This window comes from Paralichthys olivaceus, chromosome 1 (assembly GCF_024713975.1).
Source record: "Paralichthys olivaceus isolate ysfri-2021 chromosome 1, ASM2471397v2, whole genome shotgun sequence".
Classification (NCBI taxonomy): Eukaryota; Metazoa; Chordata; class Actinopteri; order Pleuronectiformes; family Paralichthyidae; genus Paralichthys; species Paralichthys olivaceus.
In genome coordinates, this window is record NC_091093.1 from 8,002,457 (window position 1) to 8,026,008 (window position 23,552).

Consider the following 23,552-nt stretch of genomic DNA (forward strand, 5'->3'; position numbering starts at 1 on the left):
CTACCTATAAAATACCTCTTTCATATGTAACACCATCCTCTATCATTGGGTTATGGGCAAAAATCATTATTTCTAAGTAATCTTATAATGGGCTCTTGCAGTTTAACCCTCTATATGTTCCTGCTTCTGTGTTTCTCCAGGCAACTGAGGCACAACAACCTGGTGCAGTTGTTAGGAGTCATTGTCGAGGAGAGGGGCAGTCTCTACATCGTCACAGAGTACATGGCAAAGGTCAGTCCCATTAAAGCCATTTATTTCCGGAGAAACGGTTTGAATTTGTTTTACCAGCCCTTTACAACAATCAAAGCTTACACAAACAATAACCTAAAAACATCTGCTCAACTAGAAGAGCGCTTGGAAAAGAATTGATCCACATTCCACAAGTTTATCCAGATCTGTTTCAAAACCGGATGTGTTCTTTGTTCTAAATGGCAATTGGTTCAATAGTTTTTTTTGTAATCCTGTTAACTAACAAACGAATGCAGATGAAAACATAACCTCCTTGGTGCTCTCTTACAGAGGCCTCACTCCTCCAGCAGCAGTTTGGTTCTGACCCAACCCTTATCTGTGTGTCTTCCCCTGCTCTCGCTCCCCATTTCAAACTTGCTGTCCATTGTCCTATCAATAAAATAAAGATGACAAATGTCCTTAGAATATATTTTAAGTGGAGTGAGTCTGAGGTCACATTCAAACCCTTCAGTCAATATGTTTTTGGTCCAAACCTGACCCGAGCCCGAGCCAGTCAATATAAGCAGCACTGACTTTGTGTCACCGTGTCCCTCACAGGTCATTGCTTGTTTATCCCGATAACAGACATGTTAAAATCAGCCCAACCAGGAACAAACCTGAATATAATTTCTAAATTTGTTTCCAAACCCAGCCCGTTCGAATTTGTGAATTAAAATGTTGGGGAAAAACTCCATGTAGCTGGGTTTGAGAACACATTCACACTTTGACGCTCAGGGATTTGTTCTTTACTGCAGCCACACATGGTTTAGTTGTGTCGTCTACATGATGTGTTGATAATGTGAACTGTGTCACAGGGCAGCCTAGTGGACTACCTGCGGTCTCGAGGACGGACTGTGCTCGGCGGAGACTGCCTACTCAAGTTCTCACTGTGAGTCCTCTCTGTTAAAGTCCTTCTCTGTTTGTTCAGAAAGACCGATGTTTAGTCAGCACAGATCAGGGTATACAGCTTAACGACTGCTCTTTAGCTGACGGGATTTTAAATGAATTTACAAAAGAACAGTGTAAATGCACTTGACTGGCAACATAAAAGGCCCATTTGTTTACACAAGCAGCCATCATGCAGGGATGAATGGCTGCTTTATCTCCACGTCAAGTGCATTTAAGTTTTTTATTTTTTATTTAACAGTCATGGAGCTCAGAACCGTGGCCTCACACAAGTTGAAACTATTATCACCGTTACTCTCAGATCAGTAGGCATAAAAACATGCATTCACAGGGAGGTTTCATGATTCATTTTCAGCCATAAAACCTGAGAATGAACATTTTAAAGAGTCATGAAAGATTCAAAAAATTGATTTTAACTGCACGAACATGAAGCAAACAAAGGAGATCCGAGTCTAGTTTTTCCCTCCGATTGTAGCCACAGATACGTCCATGTAGATTAAGAAGCAGACATTAACCTATGGGCTTTCATCAGTTGTCTCACTCTTCATCTCTCCTTTCAGTGACGTGTGTGAAGCCATGGAGTACCTGGAGGCCAACAACTTCGTCCACAGAGACCTGGCAGCCCGTAACGTGCTGGTGTCCGACGACAACATCGCAAAGGTCAGCGACTTCGGCCTCACCAAGGAGGCTTCCTCTATTCAGGACACTGCCAAGCTGCCTGTCAAGTGGACCTCCCCTGAAGCACTAAGAGAGAAGGTGAGAGGACGGAGGCTGGACCAGTATCACACGTGTGTTTTGGCTTTTGTTGCATTTGTTTTCACCTATTTTAACTTGAGCACCAGACAGGTAACAGCAATAAGGGGACAGAAATAACGTGGTTTAATAAAGCTTGTTTATTATCTTTTTATTTCAGATTAAGGTATTATGAATTTTCATTCCTTCATTTAAGAGAGGCAGACTCTAAGTGCATGACTCATACAACAGATATTATAATATAATTTGTAAGTATGAAAAACTTGGCAAATGCATTCCCTCTTAAATCAGTCATATTTCCCAATTAAGAGAGGATCTCTTGGTACTTGAGGTTCTTTCACGAGGCTCACTGTGTTTATAAAATTCATTTGACTGCTTTTAGCCAATAGTTTGCTCCTGCAATGTTCAGGTGGAGAAGCAGCATAACAGATTTGGAGATTACATCTTTACATATCTCTAATAAAACCTCTGTCACTTTGCTCTGCCTCACCTTATTTGAATAGAATCTGGCACAGATAATGTTCAGATGTTTTAGGCTTCAGAATGCATGATTTCATAGGGGACATGAAGTCTTTATTTTCTATATTTATGTTCCGTCTTCATTTACTCTGGTCCAGTAATATTAATACTGATGCTCACACATCTGGAGAAATCTCACAAGTGTTACCTTTGTATAGACACAAAGATTATTCATATAGACCCTGTAGTTGCAGAGATATACTCGATTCATTTTGGCATGTATTTTTCGAGCAGGAGTCTGAGAAAAGGCCTGATGTGTAGGGGTTAAATTATGTTATTATGTTCCGCATGTTCAAACGAGAGGCCTAGTTTGTATGGTAGAAGAAGAACCAAGCTCCTCTGAACACCTTTTGATCAGTGAGTGAATTTAGCCTCTTCTTCTTTTTCGTCCCACAGAGGTTTTCCACCAAGTCGGACGTGTGGAGTTACGGGATCCTACTTTGGGAGATCTACTCGTTTGGGCGCGTGCCTTACCCTAGAATTGTAAGTAAAAGTGTAATTGCTCTGTGTTTATAAAGCGCTTTTCTAGTCTCGATTACTCAAAGCACTTTACAAGTACCTGAGCACCAGGTCTCTCTGGATCAGGCAGGCTTGAGGTGTACCAGCAGATGGCAGGCTTCATTTGCTGGGACCACTTTTTTTTATTAAATTTATTTTAGTACAAGATGAATGAAATGAAGTCTCATGCGTCAGAGATGACCTAAAAATAATTAGATTTCTGCCCTTTAACTGCTGGAGCTCATGATGAAAATGTGACGCGTTATGTTCTGTAAATTATGAATTAAATAATTTCTCCATGCTTCACCACTTTATACATTCCCATTAACATACTTACTAACATGTCATTGTAAATTATAACCTTTGTTGAGTCATTCAGTTGCATCGGCGACCCAAACGCTAATGCTGAGAATCTTACGTGTACCTTCGCTCCGTCTCTGTGTCTCAGCCGCTGAAGGAGGTGGTGCCCCGGGTGGAGAAGGGCTACAAGATGGACGCCCCGGACGGCTGCCCGCCCGTCGTGTATGACCTGATGAAGCAGTGCTGGACCCTGGACGCCGTGGTGCGGCCCTCCTTCCGCATGCTGAGGGAGAAGCTGCAGCATATCAGAGCCAAGGAGCTCTACCTGTGAAGAGGAGGCACGGGAGAGGGTGGGGTGGGGGAGAGAAGAGGGGGGATGGGGTGAGAAGCAGCCAAGCGATGCTGTAAAGCGGGAGGAGGAGGAGGAGAAGAAGAGGGACCACAGCGCCTTCCTCCTGCCCGCCCAGCCTGTTGACCTGTGGGACTGCCGCACTGTGCCCCCTCCCCTTCCTCGACCTCAGACGCCCACTAGCCGTCCTCTACTTCCACACACGGACTGTTTCCTGTTTGTGTTGTATAGCTTTGGCCAGTTTCTTCTTCTCTCGATGGGCCAGCACTCTTCCCTCCTTCTTTACCTGCCGCTTCACTCCCTCTCTCTTTCTCCTCTCATGGTTTCTCCTCATGAAGATCCCTCTTTCTTTATTGTATCCTCCTCCTCTCCTGAACATGGCATTAACTGGAGGGGAGGCTGGCCTTTTCCTCCACGTTTGTCAGGTGCTCTCTCTTCCTCCCCCTCATCCCTCCTTCATTCCCGGTTCTCCGTATCACGATGTGGCTCTGCATGCCTTTTCAGCCCATCTCTCTTGTCATTCCATCCTTCCTTCAATCCCTCCCTCCCGTCGGCGTGGTGTCAGGTGTGGGGCCTTCGCTCTGTGCCAAAGTGCCTCCAGTCTACAGAGCTCCAGACTTCCCTCCAGCACTTCTTTCAATGGACTTTTTGTGGTTTGCTTTTTTAATTGCTTTTTTTAAGAGATCTTTTTTTATTGCTTTCGGGGTTTTTTTCAGGGAGGTTATCAAACCATTTTTAGTGCTTTCTCCCCCACCTCCAACATGCCCCCATCAGACTGTATGCATTTTTTTTCAGATGTCCAAAAAGAGAGAGCGTGAACAGGAAGAAGGAGGATGTGGGGACCAGTATCATGTTTGTCCTCCGATCGAGACAGTCCAGAGGAGCCGGCGGTGGGGCAGCAGGACAATACCAGGAGGAGAAGGGGGGAAGGCAGTTCTCGAACATGGTCAATTCATCATATGTGGGCTTGTTTTTATATCAAAATATATTTAAAGGATTAAAAAAGAACAAGGAAAAAACTGACTGGGGCAGAGAGTTAAAAAGAGGAGGACTTTAAGAAGCCAGGAGTCTCTTGGCGTTAGGAATGTTCAGTGTCTCTGTGAATGCTGGGGTCAGGGTGGTGCATGCTGTGTGTGAGAGGCCTTGGGTTCAACTGTCAGTGCTTTCAATGTTAATTGTTTTATTATGCTATCATGATTATGAATAAATCATTCCATCTGAACCGTGTGTGTGTGTGTGTGTGTGTGTGTGTGTGTGTGTGTGTGTGTGTGTGTGTGTGTGTGTGTGTGTGTGTGTGTGTGTGTGTGTGTGTGTGTGTGTGTGTGTGTGTGTGTGTGTGTGATATTTGAAATCACTCAAAGATACAAGTGAGACTGTGTGCTGTGAATACTGTTACTATGGTGGAACATGACTGTTCTGTTTTAAGAAGATGATGATGCAGAAATCAGCAGCAGCTGATGCGACAGTCACTATCTGTCTTCAATGAAAACATATGTTTCTATGTTTGATTTGACCGTACTCACATTATATCACACATCCACACTGCAGCTCGACCGCAGGTCACTCAGCAGCTCCTCTGCAGCTGCTCAACGTGTTCAGGAGCACCATGATATGATCGATGTTAACTTCCTTATCATCGATCATAACATGGTAACAGTTCATTCATTCTCTCCCACCAGTTGTCTCTGGCCCGTGCATAGTTTTAAAATGGAGACCTCAATCCAACAGGTGACATTACTCTTGAATGGAGATCTGAAAGTTTTATGCTCTGTGACAGCCAGGGGCTGACGGCATTATGTTCTTGGGTTGTCCTTCCCATTCTTACTGCTGGTTGGTGGTGGCATACAGGTAATTGTAGTTTAAATGTATACTTAAGTACTTCCTCTATGATGGTGGCTCTCAAACTGAGTGTCGGTTCCTTCAGTGTTGAAAGGTCATTGCAAAAGAACCTGATATAACTATGTAACACTCCATCATCATCATCGTCTTGTGACGAGAGTGTGAACTGAGTGTGAACCGTTGATTTAAAGACGTGCGTCCTGCATCTGTCTCCTAATCTCTTCAAGGACTATAAATAATCTGCTGTGATCATCTTTGGAGAGAGTGAGTGCTGTGAACAGGTGGTGAAGTGTCAGCGGAGCCTCATAGGTGTGAAGAGCTGTTTTAGTGTTAAGTCATTTTTAACTGTTCACAGCACAGTTGGCTTCACCTCGCCACCTTTGCTCTGGTGTGTCCGCTTTCCTCCCTGTGCAGTGACTTACAGGCTGAGAGGAAACCAGCTTCCCTTTATTGACACTGTGTCTGCACCCTGTGATTCAGTTTAAACTCCTTCTACTCTCATCTGTTAGACTTTTGACAAACCCTGTCCTGTCTGTGTCTGCTGTCGCTGCAGCACAACAGTTGTTTGGGGCATAATCACATGAGATTCCTATGGATCTTAATGGCAGTGACAGGGTGGCAGCACTGGGCCTGGTTACATAAGCAAGGCAGTTTGTGCTCATGGCCAAGACTGTCCTGCTGTCAGGACCTATCATGCCAGCGCCGATTTACCATCTCGCCATGGCTGCAGCGCACGAGAGCGGCCTGCTGCAGAGAGACCACCCCCCCCCACCCTTCATACTCACACAGTTTGTCTCTTTGGCTCACTGGCAAAAAGTACAGCTCATTGGGTGTTCCGGGGAACATTTTTGGATGTCGCCTGGCCGCCAAAAGACACCGCAGGGAGGCAAGGTTCCCAGGGGAGCTTAAAAGGAGCTTTGAGTTTAGATGGGATTTAAATAGGGAAGTTTTTACTCAAGATATTAGACATTACAGTTGTGTGTCCTTTCAGGAACTGCATCCTTCAGAGGACATACCGAGGATGCAGTCTACTTAGCCCACGTAGACTGCCTCCTTCGTGGACCACTTAAATCGCGAAAGCTGAAACGAATTTGAGACGATCTGGTCTACGGAGGATTTGTGTGATCTGTGTCACCAGCTTGTCCCTGCCTTACTGTTGTTGCCTAGCAACAGAGCTGACGTCAGAAACATTGAGAAAGTTGGAAAAGCCTTGTTTGTTTGTTTTTTTTTTACATATTTACCATTTGGTTGTTTGGTTGAAGCGTGATACTCAAGCATTGGACATCTCGCCACTTACCACATCCCCTGAAGTGTAACAACTTATATTTGGACGTGATGACTTTTGAAGACAGAGGTCAAAGGTCATGGCATCCAGTCTCTTGTTCAAAGATGCTTTGTAGATGTCGTCTTGACAGAAACCTGGGATTCTCTCTCGTCCTCTGCAGCATCTGCCTCCATCTCACGACATTCTCTCTTTTACTTTCCACATTAACAGAACAGTGAACCATTATAATGTTATAAAATAGGATGAATTATGATAGTACATTTCAAAATGTAAAGCCCAACTTGAGGTATCACCGTGACTGAGGCTTGTGATGACAGGAGGGAGAGTTAATGCACAGCTCGCTCGTCTGGACGGCTCGCTCCTCCGCTCACACTTAACTAATCCTGACAACCACACAGCTCCACATTCTTAGCAGGAGGATTGATGTGTTAATCAGCTTTTGATGAGTTATGGATCTGTGCTACTGACGGCAGCCAGGCACGAGTTGACAGCAACAAATTAGCCTCTGAATTAATGTGATTATTCCAACACAATATTTTGGGGGGGTAAGTCTGAGGAAGATGCAGGGCGCTGCACATTTTTATAGAGGTGACATGTTGCATTGTCGTCCTGCTCATCAAGCCAGACCTGACACAGGTACATGTGTGACAGAATGAGGGTGTCGGCGTTCAGTATATTTATTCCTTTATTTAATTTTTACCTTCGGCCCTGGCATCATGTGCCTGTTGCTGAGTAACGTGATGGCTGATTTTCTTGACGCCACATGACTCACCACAAACACACAAATCTGTGAGCTACGTCAGGCACACATCACCCAGCATTAACCTCAGCCTTATTTGAGGGAATTTCATTTTCTTTTCGCCAAGTATCGCAGCGTCATTGCAGCACCCAATGCTTTATGTTCACGCTGATGGAAACTCACCATTAAAACCAGTTACACTGCAGAAACTGGATCTTACAATAAATGATGGGGTCACGTCAGCAGCATTATTCCAGTTTAGCTGTTTCCCCCCTATCGTCCCCATATGCTAAGCTAAGCTAACTTGCTGGTGGTCAGAATGAGCGGTATCATCCCATTAAATAAGTAAAACAGCAAACACGTCTGGGGGCTGAAGTCTGTGATGCAGCAGACTGCAGGGGAGAGTTACTGACACACACTGAGGGGTTTGTTTGTGCAGCCCCACCACTATTACTGAGTGACCGTGGGTGTTCTTCGTTTTCAGGTCATTGCAGTGACAGGGAGCAGCCGTGGAGCTGAAGGAAAAAACATTGACGTTATCAGGCCAACGTGCACATGGCCTCAGTGACAGAGATCTCTTCAAAAGGACACATTTTGTAATTTTGTTGATGTGTTCAGTTACACAAGGCATCTATTGCGCTTCTGTCGTCCTGGGAGAGGGACCCCTCACATGTGGCTCTCTCTGGGGTTTCCACGTTTTTTTTTTCGCAAGTCAATAAGATTTTTGGGGTATTTTTTTCCTCACTCTTGTTGAGGGTTAAGGACAAAGGATGTTGCGCCATGTTAAACCCTTTGGGACAAATTGTAATTTGTAAATATGGGCTATACAAATTGGTCGGATGCTCTTTTCTTGCTGGATGTGCCACTCAACATCTCACTGAACAAACCATAAATGAGCTGTTTCCTGCTGCCAGTAGCTTCTATTTGGGGATATTTGCATAGATGTTTGCCTTTCAGTCATGAAAACCACTCTTTTCTCTTGTGTCATTTGCAATCAGGCCTAATTGTTCTGTGTCACAGCAGTAAAGTGATGTAGACACCTGAATCACATCCCTATTTGTCATGTACATGCAGAGTTTATTCCACTGCAGTGGCTCCATCTAACTGTCATCAGTTGTATCTGCCATGTTGACGTATTGACATATCTGGATTTTATTCTCACTCTTTTGTTTTTGACTTTCTGAGATTCAAGTGATATAATGAAGCATATGACTTTCAGTTGTACCAGCAACTCAGTGTGTGTTTTAATGTCAGGCGGCAGGAGGCATGACCTCGTACGCTGAGCTACTCCTCCGCAGAGCGACAGATTCAGACTGTACTGCAGAGAGAATAAATATCATTTAATTTAATGCAGGTACTATGAACTTTTTCTTTAAAAAAACTTTCTTGCACATATTGTATTTTACATTTGGTGCGTACTATTCAACAATAGGAAAGGTTATTTTTTTCCCAGTTAAAACAATATTTACATGTGCAGTGAAATGGTTTTAAATGGTTGTTATAATTTCTCCTCTCCATATTATCTGTGTATAAAGATCACTTCCTCACAGCTTTGTGAAATGGATGAGGGAACAAAATCTTTGGATCTGCAGCCAAACTTAATATGAGGCTTCAGGTTCAGTTTTTTTCAACAAACCAGATGGAGATCTTCCAAAATCATCTTTTTATTAGCAGTTTGTGTTTTCATGGACTGTGGCTCCTGGCTCAGCTACAGCTGAGGAATAGGAGCACACACACACACACACACACACACACACACACACACACACACACACAGACAAGTGATGACACCACATACTAAAGGTTCACAGGCACACTAGCAGCTCTGTGAGGCTCAGGCACAGCAGTGCATTGAGCTAAATGTGAACATCAGCATATTGTTTGTTTGCTGATAGACCAGAAATGTCAGCCTCATGGTGGTGTTAAATGAAAAGTCAGGGGGGAGTCAGTGGTATTAATCATCTTCTGAGGACAATGAACGTCTCTACAATTGTTACTTCTACCAAGAAGGTATTGTTTTCATCGGCATTTGTCTGTTTGACAGTCAGTTAGTAGCATTTCACAAAAACTACAGCACAGGTTACCATGAAACCTGGTGGATGGATGTGGTATGAGTCTGGGAAGAACTCCTTGCCTTTTGGTGTGGACCCAGAAAGATCCAGGAAATATTTTTCACTTTCTTTTACACCATTTTCAGAGGAAATTTAGGGGACTGTTATCTTTGACCATGTACAGTTTGGTGCAGCTTGAATTAACAGGGACTGTTGGGCCTTGGCGGAGGAATGCACTCTACTGATTTCTATAGCTGGTGATATTTGTCTGGATCAAAGTGGTGGACAATCCAACACATGACCATTTCCAATCAGAGTCACAGTCCTTAGATTATGGCAAATGATAACGGGACTATATTTATCTATAGCACTATAACATGCTGTGCACACCATGCAAACACTGCCGGTATATATGTCAGCAGCAAATGGCCCAAGGACACTTTATGATTATGGTGATGAGATGCAGACAACAGTGCTCAAAATCACTTCACCACAGCCGAGAATAACCAGCCACGAGTGCACAATAAGTTGTCTGGAGTTCATGCCTGGTTAGAAAGCAGCAAAGCAACAAAAGCTGTACATCATGAGCATGCTCACACAATGAATTGTTGTATTATTGTAGTCAGAAAGCAGTTTGAATTATTAAAGCTGGAGGTTGAATCTGGTTCTTAAGAATCCCTGGTGTCCCGCTGCCAATCAAAGCTCCAGCTGTGGGCCACACAGTGGGTTTTGTGAGCTGGAGGCAGATAACACACGGGTTGTGTCCGACAGCGGAACTGGCAGATGAGAGTGTGCAGCAGTGATGCCATAACGAAACGTAATGTGAACCGGTATGCGTCTCCTCCACTGGCCCACCCTCGCTGTGTCTCACTCTGAGAGTCGGTGGTGGCTCACAGACAGAGGGAGGCTGGAGAAGGAGGATAACAACCACAACAAAGGCAAGTCTTGTCCGCTGAGCTGCACATAAACAGTCCCCGCTGCCTGTGACGTTACACCAGCCTGCTTTCTGAACCTCCTCTTTAAATAACCCAAAAGTTGCCCCGCAGTGTTCAAAGTCAATGTTCATTTGACTTTGTGAAATATCAAGGTTCCCTGAGTCGCAGAGAACATGTTTTCTGCACCGCTTGTCAGCATGAATTTGCATTTTGCTCTTGACATTTCACCTCCTCCCTGCCCCGGGCCCCTGGCCTGCTGGTCACCGGCGGGGGGAACTGTGCCAACACACATTTCAATGAGGAGAGGGTGAAGGGCCCCGCGGCCCCTGGGAGCCACCATTATGATACCACTGTATCCATGTAGGAACTTTCCTTCGCACGTTATCCTCTTCACTGTAGCAAGTTAAGAGAGGAAAAAACTGTAAATCTGCACCCGTAGAAAAAAACAACTTTACAGTTTTATGGCCTTTTTTTTTTTTTTTAAATCCCAAGATTTCGAGAATAGTGTGTTGAATAAGATCATAGACTCAGAACAGATTTAGTGTCTAGCACAATCTACTCAAAGTCAAAGAATCCCCCTTCAATATGTAGCCTAAAATAATGACTTTGTTCTTGTCAATTTATGTACCATAATATTATGACTTTATTCCTGTAAATTACAACTTAAATTATCTTCACATAACTTCTTGCAAAGCTGCAATTTTTCTTTCCTTTTTGCCTGACCTGAATACTCTGCATCAGAGAAGAATTTGATATCATCCAATCTAAGTGTTGTGGGTGATCCCTTTAAAGCTGCTCTAATCAATAATTTCATATTAACAATGAAACAGATTGTTTACATATGAGATGTGTTGCTAATATTTGGAACTGTGGCTCAACTTCCGCTTATATCAATGGAGATTTGTAGCATTTGTATTTGACTGTTTTGGTCTCAGAGGCTGCAGCGTTTTTCTTCAGCCACATTGGTTTTTATTGACCTGGTTTTCTGGGCACAGCTGCTTCACTGAAAATCTCTGATCAACCTACTGTACGCTAAATGCCAAACAGCCAACGTTAACATCCTGTGTTGATGAATATATTGGATCATTTAGCAGCTTGACATTTCTCGAAATAAATCGGAGACCAAAATAAAATGTAGCCTTTTGCCAAACCAGGGTTTTGAAATTCAAACCTTTTTTTTCCAAAGACGACTCGATGCCATTTGGAGACTCAACTGTGTAAAGCTAGAAAAATGATTTAAGCCTGGCAGATGATGTTAGGTTGGATAACATTAACAGTGTTGACACCTAAGACTCGTCATGCTGTCATTCAGCAGTAGGAGTTGGTTATCACTTTCTATAGACAAGCGACAGGCTGTGTGGCAGGCTGTGTGGCAGGCTGTGTGAGTGGATAATATTTATTTTGAGAATGCTAAACTTTACGCCGCACCGCACCATAAAATAACCTGATATTATCATGTGGGACTTTCTATAAGTCATTGCATACAGGGGAGTCAGCATTCACAGGCAGAAGTGGGAACAGCCACAGAGAGTCAGTGTCCATTCTGACATGGCCGGTGTGACAGTTGTAGAGATGTAATGATTAACGGAAGAGGAGGAGGCGTCTGAACATTTCCTGTCTCTGGAAACCAAAATAAATGTTCTGTCTCACAAATGAGCCGGGCTTTGTATCGGCGACGCATAGCGAGCATCCGCGGAGGACAGACTCTAAACTGTTGTGACACATGAGGAGCTGCAGCCAACCATGAGTAATGTTAAGGTTCATGAAATGCCTTGTAGACTCCTAATAAAACCCGCGCAGTCAAAGGCTTGTCACAACGACACGTTCACAGCCACATTCTTGGACTGTGGGGGTTTTTGGGAGATGTGGTTAATTGAAGGTTTGCCTGAGAGCACATTATCACACCCCTGCAGCAACATTTCTTCGGTTCTGGGTTATTTAGTCTCAGGAAGGTAACATAAATATTAGCTTACAGTTGCTTTTCCTTTAACAAGCAAGGACCGATCCCCCATTCGTGATTTAAGTTTGAGCGGAAATTGATATATTGGATGTTGAGGAGAAATGAATGGATGTTATGTGAAGTGGTCGAATTGAACATGTGATTGGCTGGTGTGGGAGGATGCACTGGTGACAGGGCAGAGGGATACTCAGTGTGAGGGTTCTCAGGCATCAATCCCCCCTCCTTCCCCAGACAGTAACAGGTATGCAAGAGGTATGCACCAAATATGGTTGAGCGAGGAGGAGAGGATGAATGGATGATGGATAAAGTGGTATGTGAAGGGATGAGGGAAGGAGGATGAAAAGATGAGAGGAGGAACAAGGGAAAGAGGCTGGATGAATGAGGGAAGAGAAGATGAAGGGCCGGTGGAAGGAGAATAAATGGGTGAGGGTAGGGAGGAGGGAAGAGAGGATGAAGGGCCGGTGGAAGGAGAATAAATGGGTGAGGGTAGGGAGGAGGGAAGAGAGGATGAAGGGATGTGGGAGGAGAAGAGGAAGGGATGAGAGAAGAGAGGATGAAGGGATGAAGGTAGGGATGATGGAAGGAGAATGAAAGGATTAGGGGAGGAACAAGGGAAAGAGAATGGATGGATGTGGGAGGAAAAGATGAAGGGATGATGGAAGAGAGGATGAAGGGATGTGGGTAGGGGGATGAGGGAAGGAGGATAAATGGACGAGGGATAAAGTGGTATGTGTAGGGATGATGGAAGGTGAATGAATGGATGAGGGGAGGAACAAGGGATGTGGGAGGAGCAGATGGAGGTATAAGGAAAAGAAGGATGAAGGGAAAGGGTGAATCTGAGACAAATGGAGTGGGATGGGTTGAACAGGTAAATGTCGGCCTGAGGTGTGGTTGAGGTGCTGCTCCTGAGCTTAGTCATCTAGTTAACTTGATTTTTATGAGGACGGCTTTGAGGAAAACAAAGCCTCAGTCTGCCCACCCAGAGAGTACAGCTGAGATTTATCTTGAAGCCTGGCACAGAGCTGGGGGGGGGGGGTAGTCGGGACACAGATGAGGGCTAGAAGTCTGCGCAGGCTTGGTGACCAGGCCTTCTTAGAAACACAGGAGCTAATGAGTGCAGCCAGAAGTCAGTGTGTGGCTGAGCAGCTTCAGCTCCACGGCTCAGACCACCCTACAGAAGCTGTGCCAAGAAAAGAAATAAAAACTGAAAGGGGGAAGGAGTGGCTCATGGCTCACCGAGTACAACAAACACGACAAGGTTTGTCTTGGAGATTACAGATATAAGGGCAGGAAAGCATGTCTCCAAATAGCTGTGTGTGTTTCCTGCTCTGTGTGTGTGAGTGATGTAACAGCCTCTCTACCGTGGGCAGGAATGACCCCGGGCCGCTCCGAGCACATTCACATTAATTAAGTTGATGCATTGTGGCAACTCACATGTGAGCAGACATGTATAATCACATAGCCGCAGCAAAGCAAGCTGTTAGCAAGCGCACGCGTTCTCCGTGATGGCCGGGCACAAGGCGGCACACAGCGGTGCCGTTTGGATGAGGAGCGCAAGAAAGCTCGTGTTAACGTGGACGACGCTGCTGTGTAGGTCTGACATGAACTATAGACTCAGGGCAGAGCTTGACCCTTTCACTCCGTCCCTTTGTGTTCTCAGGTTAACGGATCACTGCCTCAGTAGCTCATGATTGCTGATGTATTCCTGTGCTGCCTCCTGGGCCGTAATGCTGGAAAGTGGGATGATGTGACCATTACATGAAGCAGCTATTTAAAATCAGCATGCTGATCATTACAGCGTGCTACCAACACTGCAGGTGTGTGTGTGTGTATGTGTGGTTTTGTGTGTGTGTGTGTGTGTGTGTGTACTTTTACATTTGAGAATTGAGAAAATTCTATTGAAATCCTGTTTATGCATATATAAATGCTACTACCTTCTAACACATGTTAGGACTGGAAGGAGTCTAATAGTAGAACACAAGACCTGATACATAATTTGAGATTCATGACGTGTGTGGATTGGTGGAGACCAGAGAAGCAACCAGAGGCCCCACCCACCCAGCCAGCAGCAGCACACAGTCAGGAAGAACCAGACTCCATAATCCTTACAATTAAAAAAACAACTGTTTCTTTTATTATTGACAAATCTATATAATCTAATCTCCTAACAAATACAGAAATCTCTGTCTGTCATTTTTCGGAATCTGCATTTCTGAGGACTTGAGGAAGTGCAGTCTCCTCTATGAATTATAATCTGACTAATGTGGGTTTTGGAGCCAAGGCCAATACTGATGTCTGAGGATAAAAATCTTCTGGTGCTGATATATAGGTCAATATAATTATAGAAAATCATTCCGATAAGATTTCATAATAAAAGCTATATTACAAAGACATGTAATCGTAATGTCAGGTTTTAGTCAATTAAAAGCAAAGACAAATAGAACCAAATAGAACTTGTATTAAGAAAATGTACAAAACAAACATATGTGCACTCTTTATTCTGTAAAATAAAAGTTTTTATATCGATGCATATCAGCAGACTAACACAGATACTGATATGTACATAATAAACTACATGGTCGTGCTCTGCTGTGAACAATTCTCATGACCCCAAACCCCAAAACTGCAAAAGTATAATTTAACCTCTGCTGTATTTTATTAACTGTCACATCTAAACCTGTGCTTAGTGATGTCTGCTGCTGCTGTGGGACGTCAGATGGTTGAGTGGTTTGGACCGGCTGCCGTCTGACCCTGGATCCGCTGATAGCAGCGAGCTCAGTGCGCTGATACACTTTATGTAAGAATTACGTGCAAACCTTTGTTGTTCATGCAGCCAGGGGCCAATATGACATCACTGCTGCCGTGTTCCTGCAGCCGCTCTGCTCCGGATCATTCCTGCACAACTCTGACGTTTTGGTTCAGCGAGTGTCAGGACTTCATTCCTGCTCAGTCTGATGTAATGAGGAACTAGTCCCTTTAATATACATTAGCTCACTGAGACTGATATAGTGAGCTGTGAAACCTAAACAGGATCTAATCTACACTGCATGGCTACATTTTTGACCAAGGTGAATGACTCACTATCACTGGCTTCAGATTTGTATTAGTGGCATGTTTAGTCTGTGCTTAAGCATTTCCCCTTTCTGCTGAGCCTCAGCTTTACAGCTTCCTGCCTCAGTCCGAGCTGGATTACTCATCAGTCCCCACACACAGACGTGGGCAGCGTCGTCGAGCGTGACTCACATGGCTCTTAAGAGCGTCGATTTTAGCACCGCACTGCTTAACAAAGAGGCGGAGGCATTATCTGTGGCCGAGGTGAAAACCTTGAAAGATGTTTGTGACTTACAAAAGATTCCTTTAGTCAGTATATGAATGATAGAATCATCTAAGTCGCCACAGATGTACAGCACCACCTAACCACACATTCATACCTCAACAATGACAGGTACCCAATACACATCCTCTCCAGTGGGCAGATAACAGCACCACCAGAGGGGTTGCATGTATTCTTGCTCAAGAGCACTTCAGGAGAGATTGTTTAAAGGGATAGTTTACAGAAAAATGCACTCATAGTCTACTCACCACTAGGGCGATGGAGGGGTGGGTGAAGTGTTTGAGTCCACAAAACACTTTAGGAGTTTCAGGTGTAAACAGTGTTGCAGCCAAATATAATACAGTTGAAGTAACTGGTGACTGTCATCCAAGTGCCCGTAAGCCCTGACATTGTATGAACATGAACGTGGCTCCAGAGGACATTTAGACTAAAAACACAATATAAATTACACCATTCTGAATTGAATATGAATGTTGGCGCTAACAGACACTTGGATGACACCACAGGAGCAGTATGGAGGAATTTTATGTTGTTTTACGTTTGAAGGAGACCCCAGTTACTTCAATTGTATTGGATTTGGCTGCAACGCTGTTTGCCCCTGAAACTCCAAAATGTTTTTTTGGACTCAAACACTTCAATCACAGCTCTATCAACATAGTGGTGAGTAGATAATCAGTGAATTTTCATTTTACGGTGAACTATCCCTTTAAGGGTTAAAAAACATGCTTTCAGCAACTCTAGATTTAAATTTGCCATGTACCAATCAAAATTAGGCTTTATGTTCATATTCAAGTCCATCTTTGACTTCCTTGTCAGCATTTTTTCTGTTAGATCAAAAAAAAAAAATTGCTGCTTCATTACAGGAGGACTTCCCTTAAAATGCATTGTCATCTTCAGTGTCCCATTTTTCCCCAGCAAGAAGTACAAATACAAGCTCAGTGCACTTGTTAGTGTTTAAAATCCTTTTAGTGGTGCCTCAGTAAATAAATCAAATACCTGCCTCTTCCTTCAAACTGTGTGTCATCCTTTCTGCTTTTGTGCCATATGAACAATTTGCACATGAAGCAGGATGGCAGGAGGTGGATCAGATTTACACCTGAGGACCGCTGAGAGAAAAACAGCGAGAAATAGAAGGAGAGACTGTCTATTATCTTAAGGGATATGTGGGAAGAAAGGCTGTGAAAGCTCTGCTGCTGTTAGTCACATTACACAGGTATGAACAAGTAAAATGTGCATGATAATATTATAAAACAGAAAAAAGATAGAACAAACACGCCAGTGCAGAGGAGAGTCACACAATGTATGTGATATAGAAGTATAGCATGATAAAGGATTTCCTCTAACCGACCTACCTGCCCGAACTCTCACTTCTCATGACCAGAGTTTTCAGCCAGAGAGACACACACCACTGGATCACAGACGATGGTCAGAAGTTAGTGAGGGAGTCACTTCAAGATGTTTTCTAGCAGTTGTCAGTCACTGCACGTTCATGTGTTTTGGGAACATGAGGGGGCTGAGACGAGGGGGCTGATGAGAGGGGGTGGGAAGAATGCATTTTTTCAAAGTGGAGCATGCTCTTATTAGATCTTCCAGGATTACCAACCCTAGCTTTATTTGCATGTTCTCATAATGTGCTTCACCTTTATAAGTCATTAGTTTTCTGGATCCTTGATTGATGTGTGTCTCAATTACAGTTTTATACGGTTTGTATCATGCTCTTTATTTCTGAAGCTTATCCATGTCGTGTGATGTGTCAGCCAGGTGTGTCGTGTTGGAGTGTGACAGGTTGCATAGTTAGCGGGGACAGGCCGTGACGGACACTCTCTTGGCTGCGAGGGAAACATCAAGGCTCTCTATATGCAGCCATCATGTGTCACGTGGCATGAGGGCCATCGCCCTGGTGAGGTCCATGACGCCCAGGAATGCTAACGTCTTCAGGCAGCCTGTCACATAAATCCAACATCCTGTCCAGCCTCCGGAAGTTTGATGACTCCTCCGATCGGCCCTGACTTCTCAGATGTCAACGACCTACTTTGAGAACTCACCTTACCTTCACCTTCAGCTGCGCCGCGTGCAGAGACGCTCTGATTGAGCCCGAGTTAATTGAATTTGGTGAACAAAGGTCTGACGGAGGGGAAGAGGGAGGAAAGGGAGGGACATCAGTGCTCCAGCAGGGACGAAGATGATGAATTTGCCTCTGGGGTGAGGGCTTGATTCAGTAGAGCATATGAGCCGGTTTCAGTGGGTTTCATCAGAGCTGGCCTTATGTTGGCTTGGTTGGGTGGAGGGCATGGGAGGTTGGACGGAGACATTTACCAATACACAGGGTCTTATGTAACTCCTCCTCGTGCTGCACTGGGTCAGTGGCTGCCGAGAAACCTGGTTTGAATATTAGAGGAGAGAGGGAGTTTTCACATTTGAACGGCTCTCTCAGTTTACAGAATCACACAGTTTCTGAACAACCTCTTCTGGTATCTACTTCCATCCATCCATCAATTATCTATACCGCTTATTCTTTTAGCGTCATGGGAGGGCTGCAGCCAATCCCAGCTGACCTTGGCGTGAGAGACCCTTGAAAGGTCACCAGTCCATCACAGGGTGGACATACAGAGACAACAACCATTCACACTCAAATTCACACCTACAAGAAATGTAGAGTCTCCAAGCTACATGTCACTGGACTGCGGGAGGAAGCCGAATTACTCAGAGAAAACCCACAAAATAAAATCCAGATCCATTGTGTTTATGTGAGGAAAAACAACCATGTGGTGCAGGAGCAGCTGATGGCTTCGTCAGTGTATCTATATTCTCTGTGACCGTCGTCTGTTGTTTATCTGTGCAGTCGTCTCAGAACCTGAGCAGACAGAGGAACAGAGGAAGTGACAGGATGAGGACGATTAGCCCCACCTCCGTCCACCCCACTGCACGTGCACACAGACACACACTGACTCATACTTCGTCCTCACATGGAGAACAACACAGCCTCTCACTAAATTACTGTGTGTGTGTGTGTGTGTGTGTGTGTGTGTGTGTGTGTGTGTGTGTGTGTGTGTGTGTGTGTGTGTGTGTGTGTGTGTGTGTGTGTGTGTGTGTGTGTGTGTGTGTGTGTGTGTGTGTGTGGTGTTTACAGATATGAGTTCTCTAAGGATAACATGGATCAGGGGCGCTGATGTGTGAGGGCCGAGATCAGATGAGGTCATCAGCGATGGCGAGCTCAGAGGAGTTTGTCTGCGCTGTGAGGAAGTCAACTGTGTGTTTAGAGTCGAGCAGAGGACGCTCTCAGATACAGCACGTCAGAGTGTTTCGATTTTAGCGTCAGCTGACCGTAGAAATGATTACATTTGCATACAAAAAAAACTAAATAGATGTTTTCAAATCTGGCATTTTGAAAGAGTGGAGTGAACATTTAATCAGTTTAATCATTTTTGCTTGTAATTGAAAAAGGTCAAAGTGTTCATGCTTCACAACATACAGCATTTAAATGCATAATTTGCAAGCTCCTGTTAATAAGCTCACAGAGCACCATTTGCATGAGCGGAAAAACAAACAACTATTTATAGCACATGAGGGCACATAAGAGAGCATTAACATTGAGCTGCTACTGTGTGAACACACATGTTGGCACATATAGGCATCATCCACCCCCATTCTGATCTGTCGCGACTCTGCAAGGTCTCATGTTTGCGGTGGTTCAGCTGTTTCTCAGATCGGCTGCGTCCACTGGGACAGTGCAAACATCATCGCTCACAAGCTTCCAGTGAGTGGACAGAAAGAGAGGCTGCACTTAACTGCAAACAAACACACACACACACACACTGTTGATGAGGCGACTTTGGCTCACAGCTTTGCCACACTGGTCTGAAACAGAACAGAAAATCACTTTCATTCCCAGGGTAGACGCTCTCTTGTTTGCCTTCTTTTGATTTGAATCCTGGTGTTTGGCCACTTCAGGGAAGCAGGCCGGGGTAAAGACGGGTCAGGGGCAGGCTTTCTGAGGTCAGACTGTGGGAGTTTGTGCTCCTAGTGTAAACACATACAGAGCGTGTTTATTTGAATGTAAGAACAAACCGAGCTCTGCTATGACTCCACTGTCACGTCAGCATATGTGTATTTAATGTGTGTGTGTGTGTGTGTGTGTATTATAGTAGTATTATGCATGTTAAAGGGGAATTAAATCAAGTCCACATTTAAAGTTAAGTCAAAGTTAGGTTAAGGGCAAGGCTAAGGTTAAGGTGTAAATTAAGGTTCAGGTTAGGTTTCGGCTTAGATTAAGGTTAGGCAACTAGTGACTATGGTTACTGTGGTTATAGTAAGTCTCAAATGAAGTCACAGAGCGTCCTGCATGCCCAGCTCAGCTGTTTTGCTCCTGACGTGCTGAGAATGTTTAGCAACATTGCATCACAGCAGATCTGCGAATTATTTGAGCCTCAGCCAGCACACGTGGTGAAGGAGACACTCAGTTCCAGCCCAAACCACAAACAAAAGGAAAAGTCACAGGCTTCGTCCAAGTCAGAAAAACTCTCTGCTGCTGTTTCAGGCCTATAAAAAAGGTCACAACTATTCCTTTGTTCATATTTTTCATTGTTGGTTTCCCTTATACTTATTTTATATAGTTTGTTTTTATAGCCCATATTGACAAATCACAATTTGTCTCATAGCTGTACTTGTATCTTTGAGAGGACCATTTTAACCATAGACCCTACAGAGTGGGAGTGGGGACATTTTTGGAAAGTGAGGACATTTTGACTGGTCCACCCTTGGTTTTAGGGTTAGACTTAGGTTTGGGTTAGGGTAAGGGTTAAATATTTAGCATTTAGTTTTGATGGTTCAGGTAAGGGTAAGGGGCTAGGGAATGCACTGTCAATGAATATCCTCACTAAGATAGAAGTACAAAGGTTTGTGTGACTGTGTGAGTGTGCGTGAGTGTGTATGTATGTGTGTGTGTGAGTGTGTATGTGAGTGTGTTTGTGTGTGTATGTGTGTGTGTATGTGTGTGTATGTGTGTGTATGTGTGTGTGTGTATGTGTGTGTATGTATGTGTGTGTATGTGTGCGTGCGCGTAGGGAAAACAGGGTCAAGGAGCGAGTAACAGACTTTGGGTCATAACTCCTCTTTGTGCTGGTAGGGGAGGAGGTTTATATAACAAGGAGAGAAGTACACATGGCATGGCTAAATGTGTGTGTGTGCATGTGTGTGTGTGTGTGTGTGTGTGTGTGTGTGTGTGTGTGTGTGTGTGTGTGTGTGTGTGTGTGTGTGTGTGTGTGTGTGTGTGTGTGTTATGGCAGCAGATGAAAACGTGAGTCTCTACCAACACCTCCATCACAGCTATCATTGCTGTGTGTGTGTGTGTGTGTGTGTGTGTGTGTGTGTGTGTGTGTGTGTGTGTGTGTGTGTGTGTGTGTAAGAGAGAGACACAAATAAAGCTGTAACTCTCTAAGGAAACAGATGGAGGCTTCTAGCAAACCCCAGGGTCACAACAAGATAGCAAGATGTATGGATAATATGTGGCATGTTGCATCATGGGAAATATGACGGATACAGTATATGTGGTATGTAACGTGACCATCGAGAATTGCCTTGCACAATAACAGCGTATGAAACGACCATGTGAAGGGGTCAGGCACAGTGCAGTGAACAAAACGAACATTGACCACTTATTTGATGGATTTTCAACACCTGCTTGTGCTCGTAGAGAAACAGCGAAGCCACAGAGTCTTCTAAATATAGAAAACCCCTCCAAGGCTCCAAAGCAGAGAGTTGTTGAAAATATCAGGAGATGGAGAACCTTGCTCATGAAAACTACATGAGCACAATCTACAGTGTATTGTTAAGCCACAAGTTTTAGTGAACAATCTCCTCTGGAATTAAAAACCGTCATCGTTTTCTGTCACCATCCCTGCTCTGACCTTCACCCCATCTCCACCATCACCTCAGCAGCCGTTTCTCTCTCTCTCTCTCCCGGTGTCTCTCCTCTTTACTTCCCCTGCCGGCTTTATCTCATCCTCCTCTCCTCCGTTCACCCTCGCACTGCCAATTGTTTGCATCTATTCATGAAAGAGAATTTTCCGGTTTTCTCATTCCATTTAAGCTCAGCCAGCACTAACCCATTGTGCTCTGATGTTCCTCTCAGGCAAGAGGTCTAAATCAGGCAGGGGGAGACAGCGAGGGGGGGAGGGATATTAGGATGGAGGGAGGGAGGGAGCATGGTGGGGATTTGAGGGTAGGGTAAGAAGGAAGGGTTAGAGGAGGGGAAAAGCAGAGAGGGAGAGGTGTAAGATGTACAATGGGAAAGAAAAGCTAAATAAGCAGAGATGTTACAGCGCCGACAGGCTCAAGCAGCCATATGCTCAAGTGAACTTAATTTTGGCCCATGACCGCTCCTGCTCTCCATCCTCACTCTCTCCTGTCTCCTGAAAATGTCCTTTTGTAAAACGCAGATTTTCCTTACATGCTAATGTCACTCTCGCTCTTTTTCTTTTGCCACTATGCATAATTTTCCTTCTCTAATATCAGTTGTGGATAAAAATCCGCTCTTATGTTTTTTATCACTTGACATCCAGCGCACAGACCGGCTCACTGTGTGGTGACTTAGCCCACTTTGCAGCATGGCATAAAGCTCCAGTGCTTATGAGGTTTAAAAGCCACCAGAGCTACTTGCACTAATACAAGTTGGTGCATTTGAATGTAGCGAAGTGGAGCATGCTGATATCAACACTAGTCTGAGCAGACATGGAGATAGGAGCTTGTTTAAAGTAGTTTTACAGCGTGGTAGCAGAAAAGAAAGAACAGTTAATGCACAGGATGTGGATAAATAACACTGGATTGAAAGTTATTATGGTCACCAGAGATCACATGTAGAGAGGAAACAGTGTTACAGCTATCAGAATTATCATGGCATTTTTAAAATGTGCCGAAAATGTTCAAAAAGTACTGGTACACAAACTGAAGTAATGGCAACAAGTAATACATAGTATATCTATTATGAATAGAAATAATAATAGCACCAATAACATATCAAGTGTGCCACATTAACATTGAAGAGGTAAGGCTCACTGAAGTAACTGTTTGTTTTACAATGAAAACTTCCTGTGATTCAGGTTTAAAACGAAACATTAAGCAAGTAAATCAACTCTGCATTTAAAAACAACACAACCATTGAGAAAAGGTTTTTACATGTAAAAACAATATAACCATTTGTTAACAAATCCAATGTCAGATGTTGATGGACAAAAAAGTGATGCAGAGCCGGAGTGGAGGAGAGTCAAGACAAAATGTCTCAAATTTGGCGACTGTGGATGTTTCTCGCTATGGCCAGAGCACGAGCAGCTCATGCTGTTACAGAACAACGCAATGCATTCACTTTGATTCATTAATGGTAGAAAATAAAGTATAAAACCAGCCCAGGGTCCGGGAACATCTGGCATCTGGGCTGCATGTGACCTGCAAGACAGTTTGATGCAGCCTGAGATAATTGCATCAAGGCAAAAAGAAACCGCACTGTTGGATGATGATGGATGGTGTTTTGCTTCCTCTCTTTGGCAGCAATCAGAAACAATACTAAACTCACTGTTCACTTAGGCGTTTGGTTTTGTGCAACATATTGTGAATGTTGAGACTGAGTTCACGTCCTTGAGTTCTAACATTCAGTTTATTTCAATGATGATTTGTCTTTTTTCAGGCTCTGCGTCACTCCCCCAGTCTGAATGCCATTTCGGAGGCGGACAGGTCTGTTTCAGCCAACTCTCTGAACATTTCAGTTTCATCTTTCTCACTTTTGATCGGCTGTGAATGCTGTCGCTGTTTGTGTCTCTTAGCAGCTTCTTTTCACACGTACAAACACACCAATGTGTAATTTG

At 44.1% G+C, this 23,552-nt stretch overlaps 1 protein-coding gene across 1 annotated transcript in view; it reads left to right on the forward strand.

Moving 5' to 3' along the window:
• Window positions 1-4,775, forward strand: part of LOC109625159 (tyrosine-protein kinase CSK) — a 43,384-nt gene extending 38,609 nt beyond the window's left edge. The window contains exons 9-13 of the mRNA XM_069539953.1: window positions 141-231; window positions 1,044-1,117; window positions 1,695-1,890; window positions 2,803-2,889; window positions 3,353-4,775. Coding sequence (XP_069396054.1) covers window positions 141-231; window positions 1,044-1,117; window positions 1,695-1,890; window positions 2,803-2,889; window positions 3,353-3,535 — 631 coding nt within the window. The 3' untranslated portion in view covers window positions 3,536-4,775. The remainder of the gene's footprint in view (window positions 1-140; window positions 232-1,043; window positions 1,118-1,694; window positions 1,891-2,802; window positions 2,890-3,352) is intronic.
• Window positions 4,776-23,552: the final 18,777 nt, after the last annotated feature.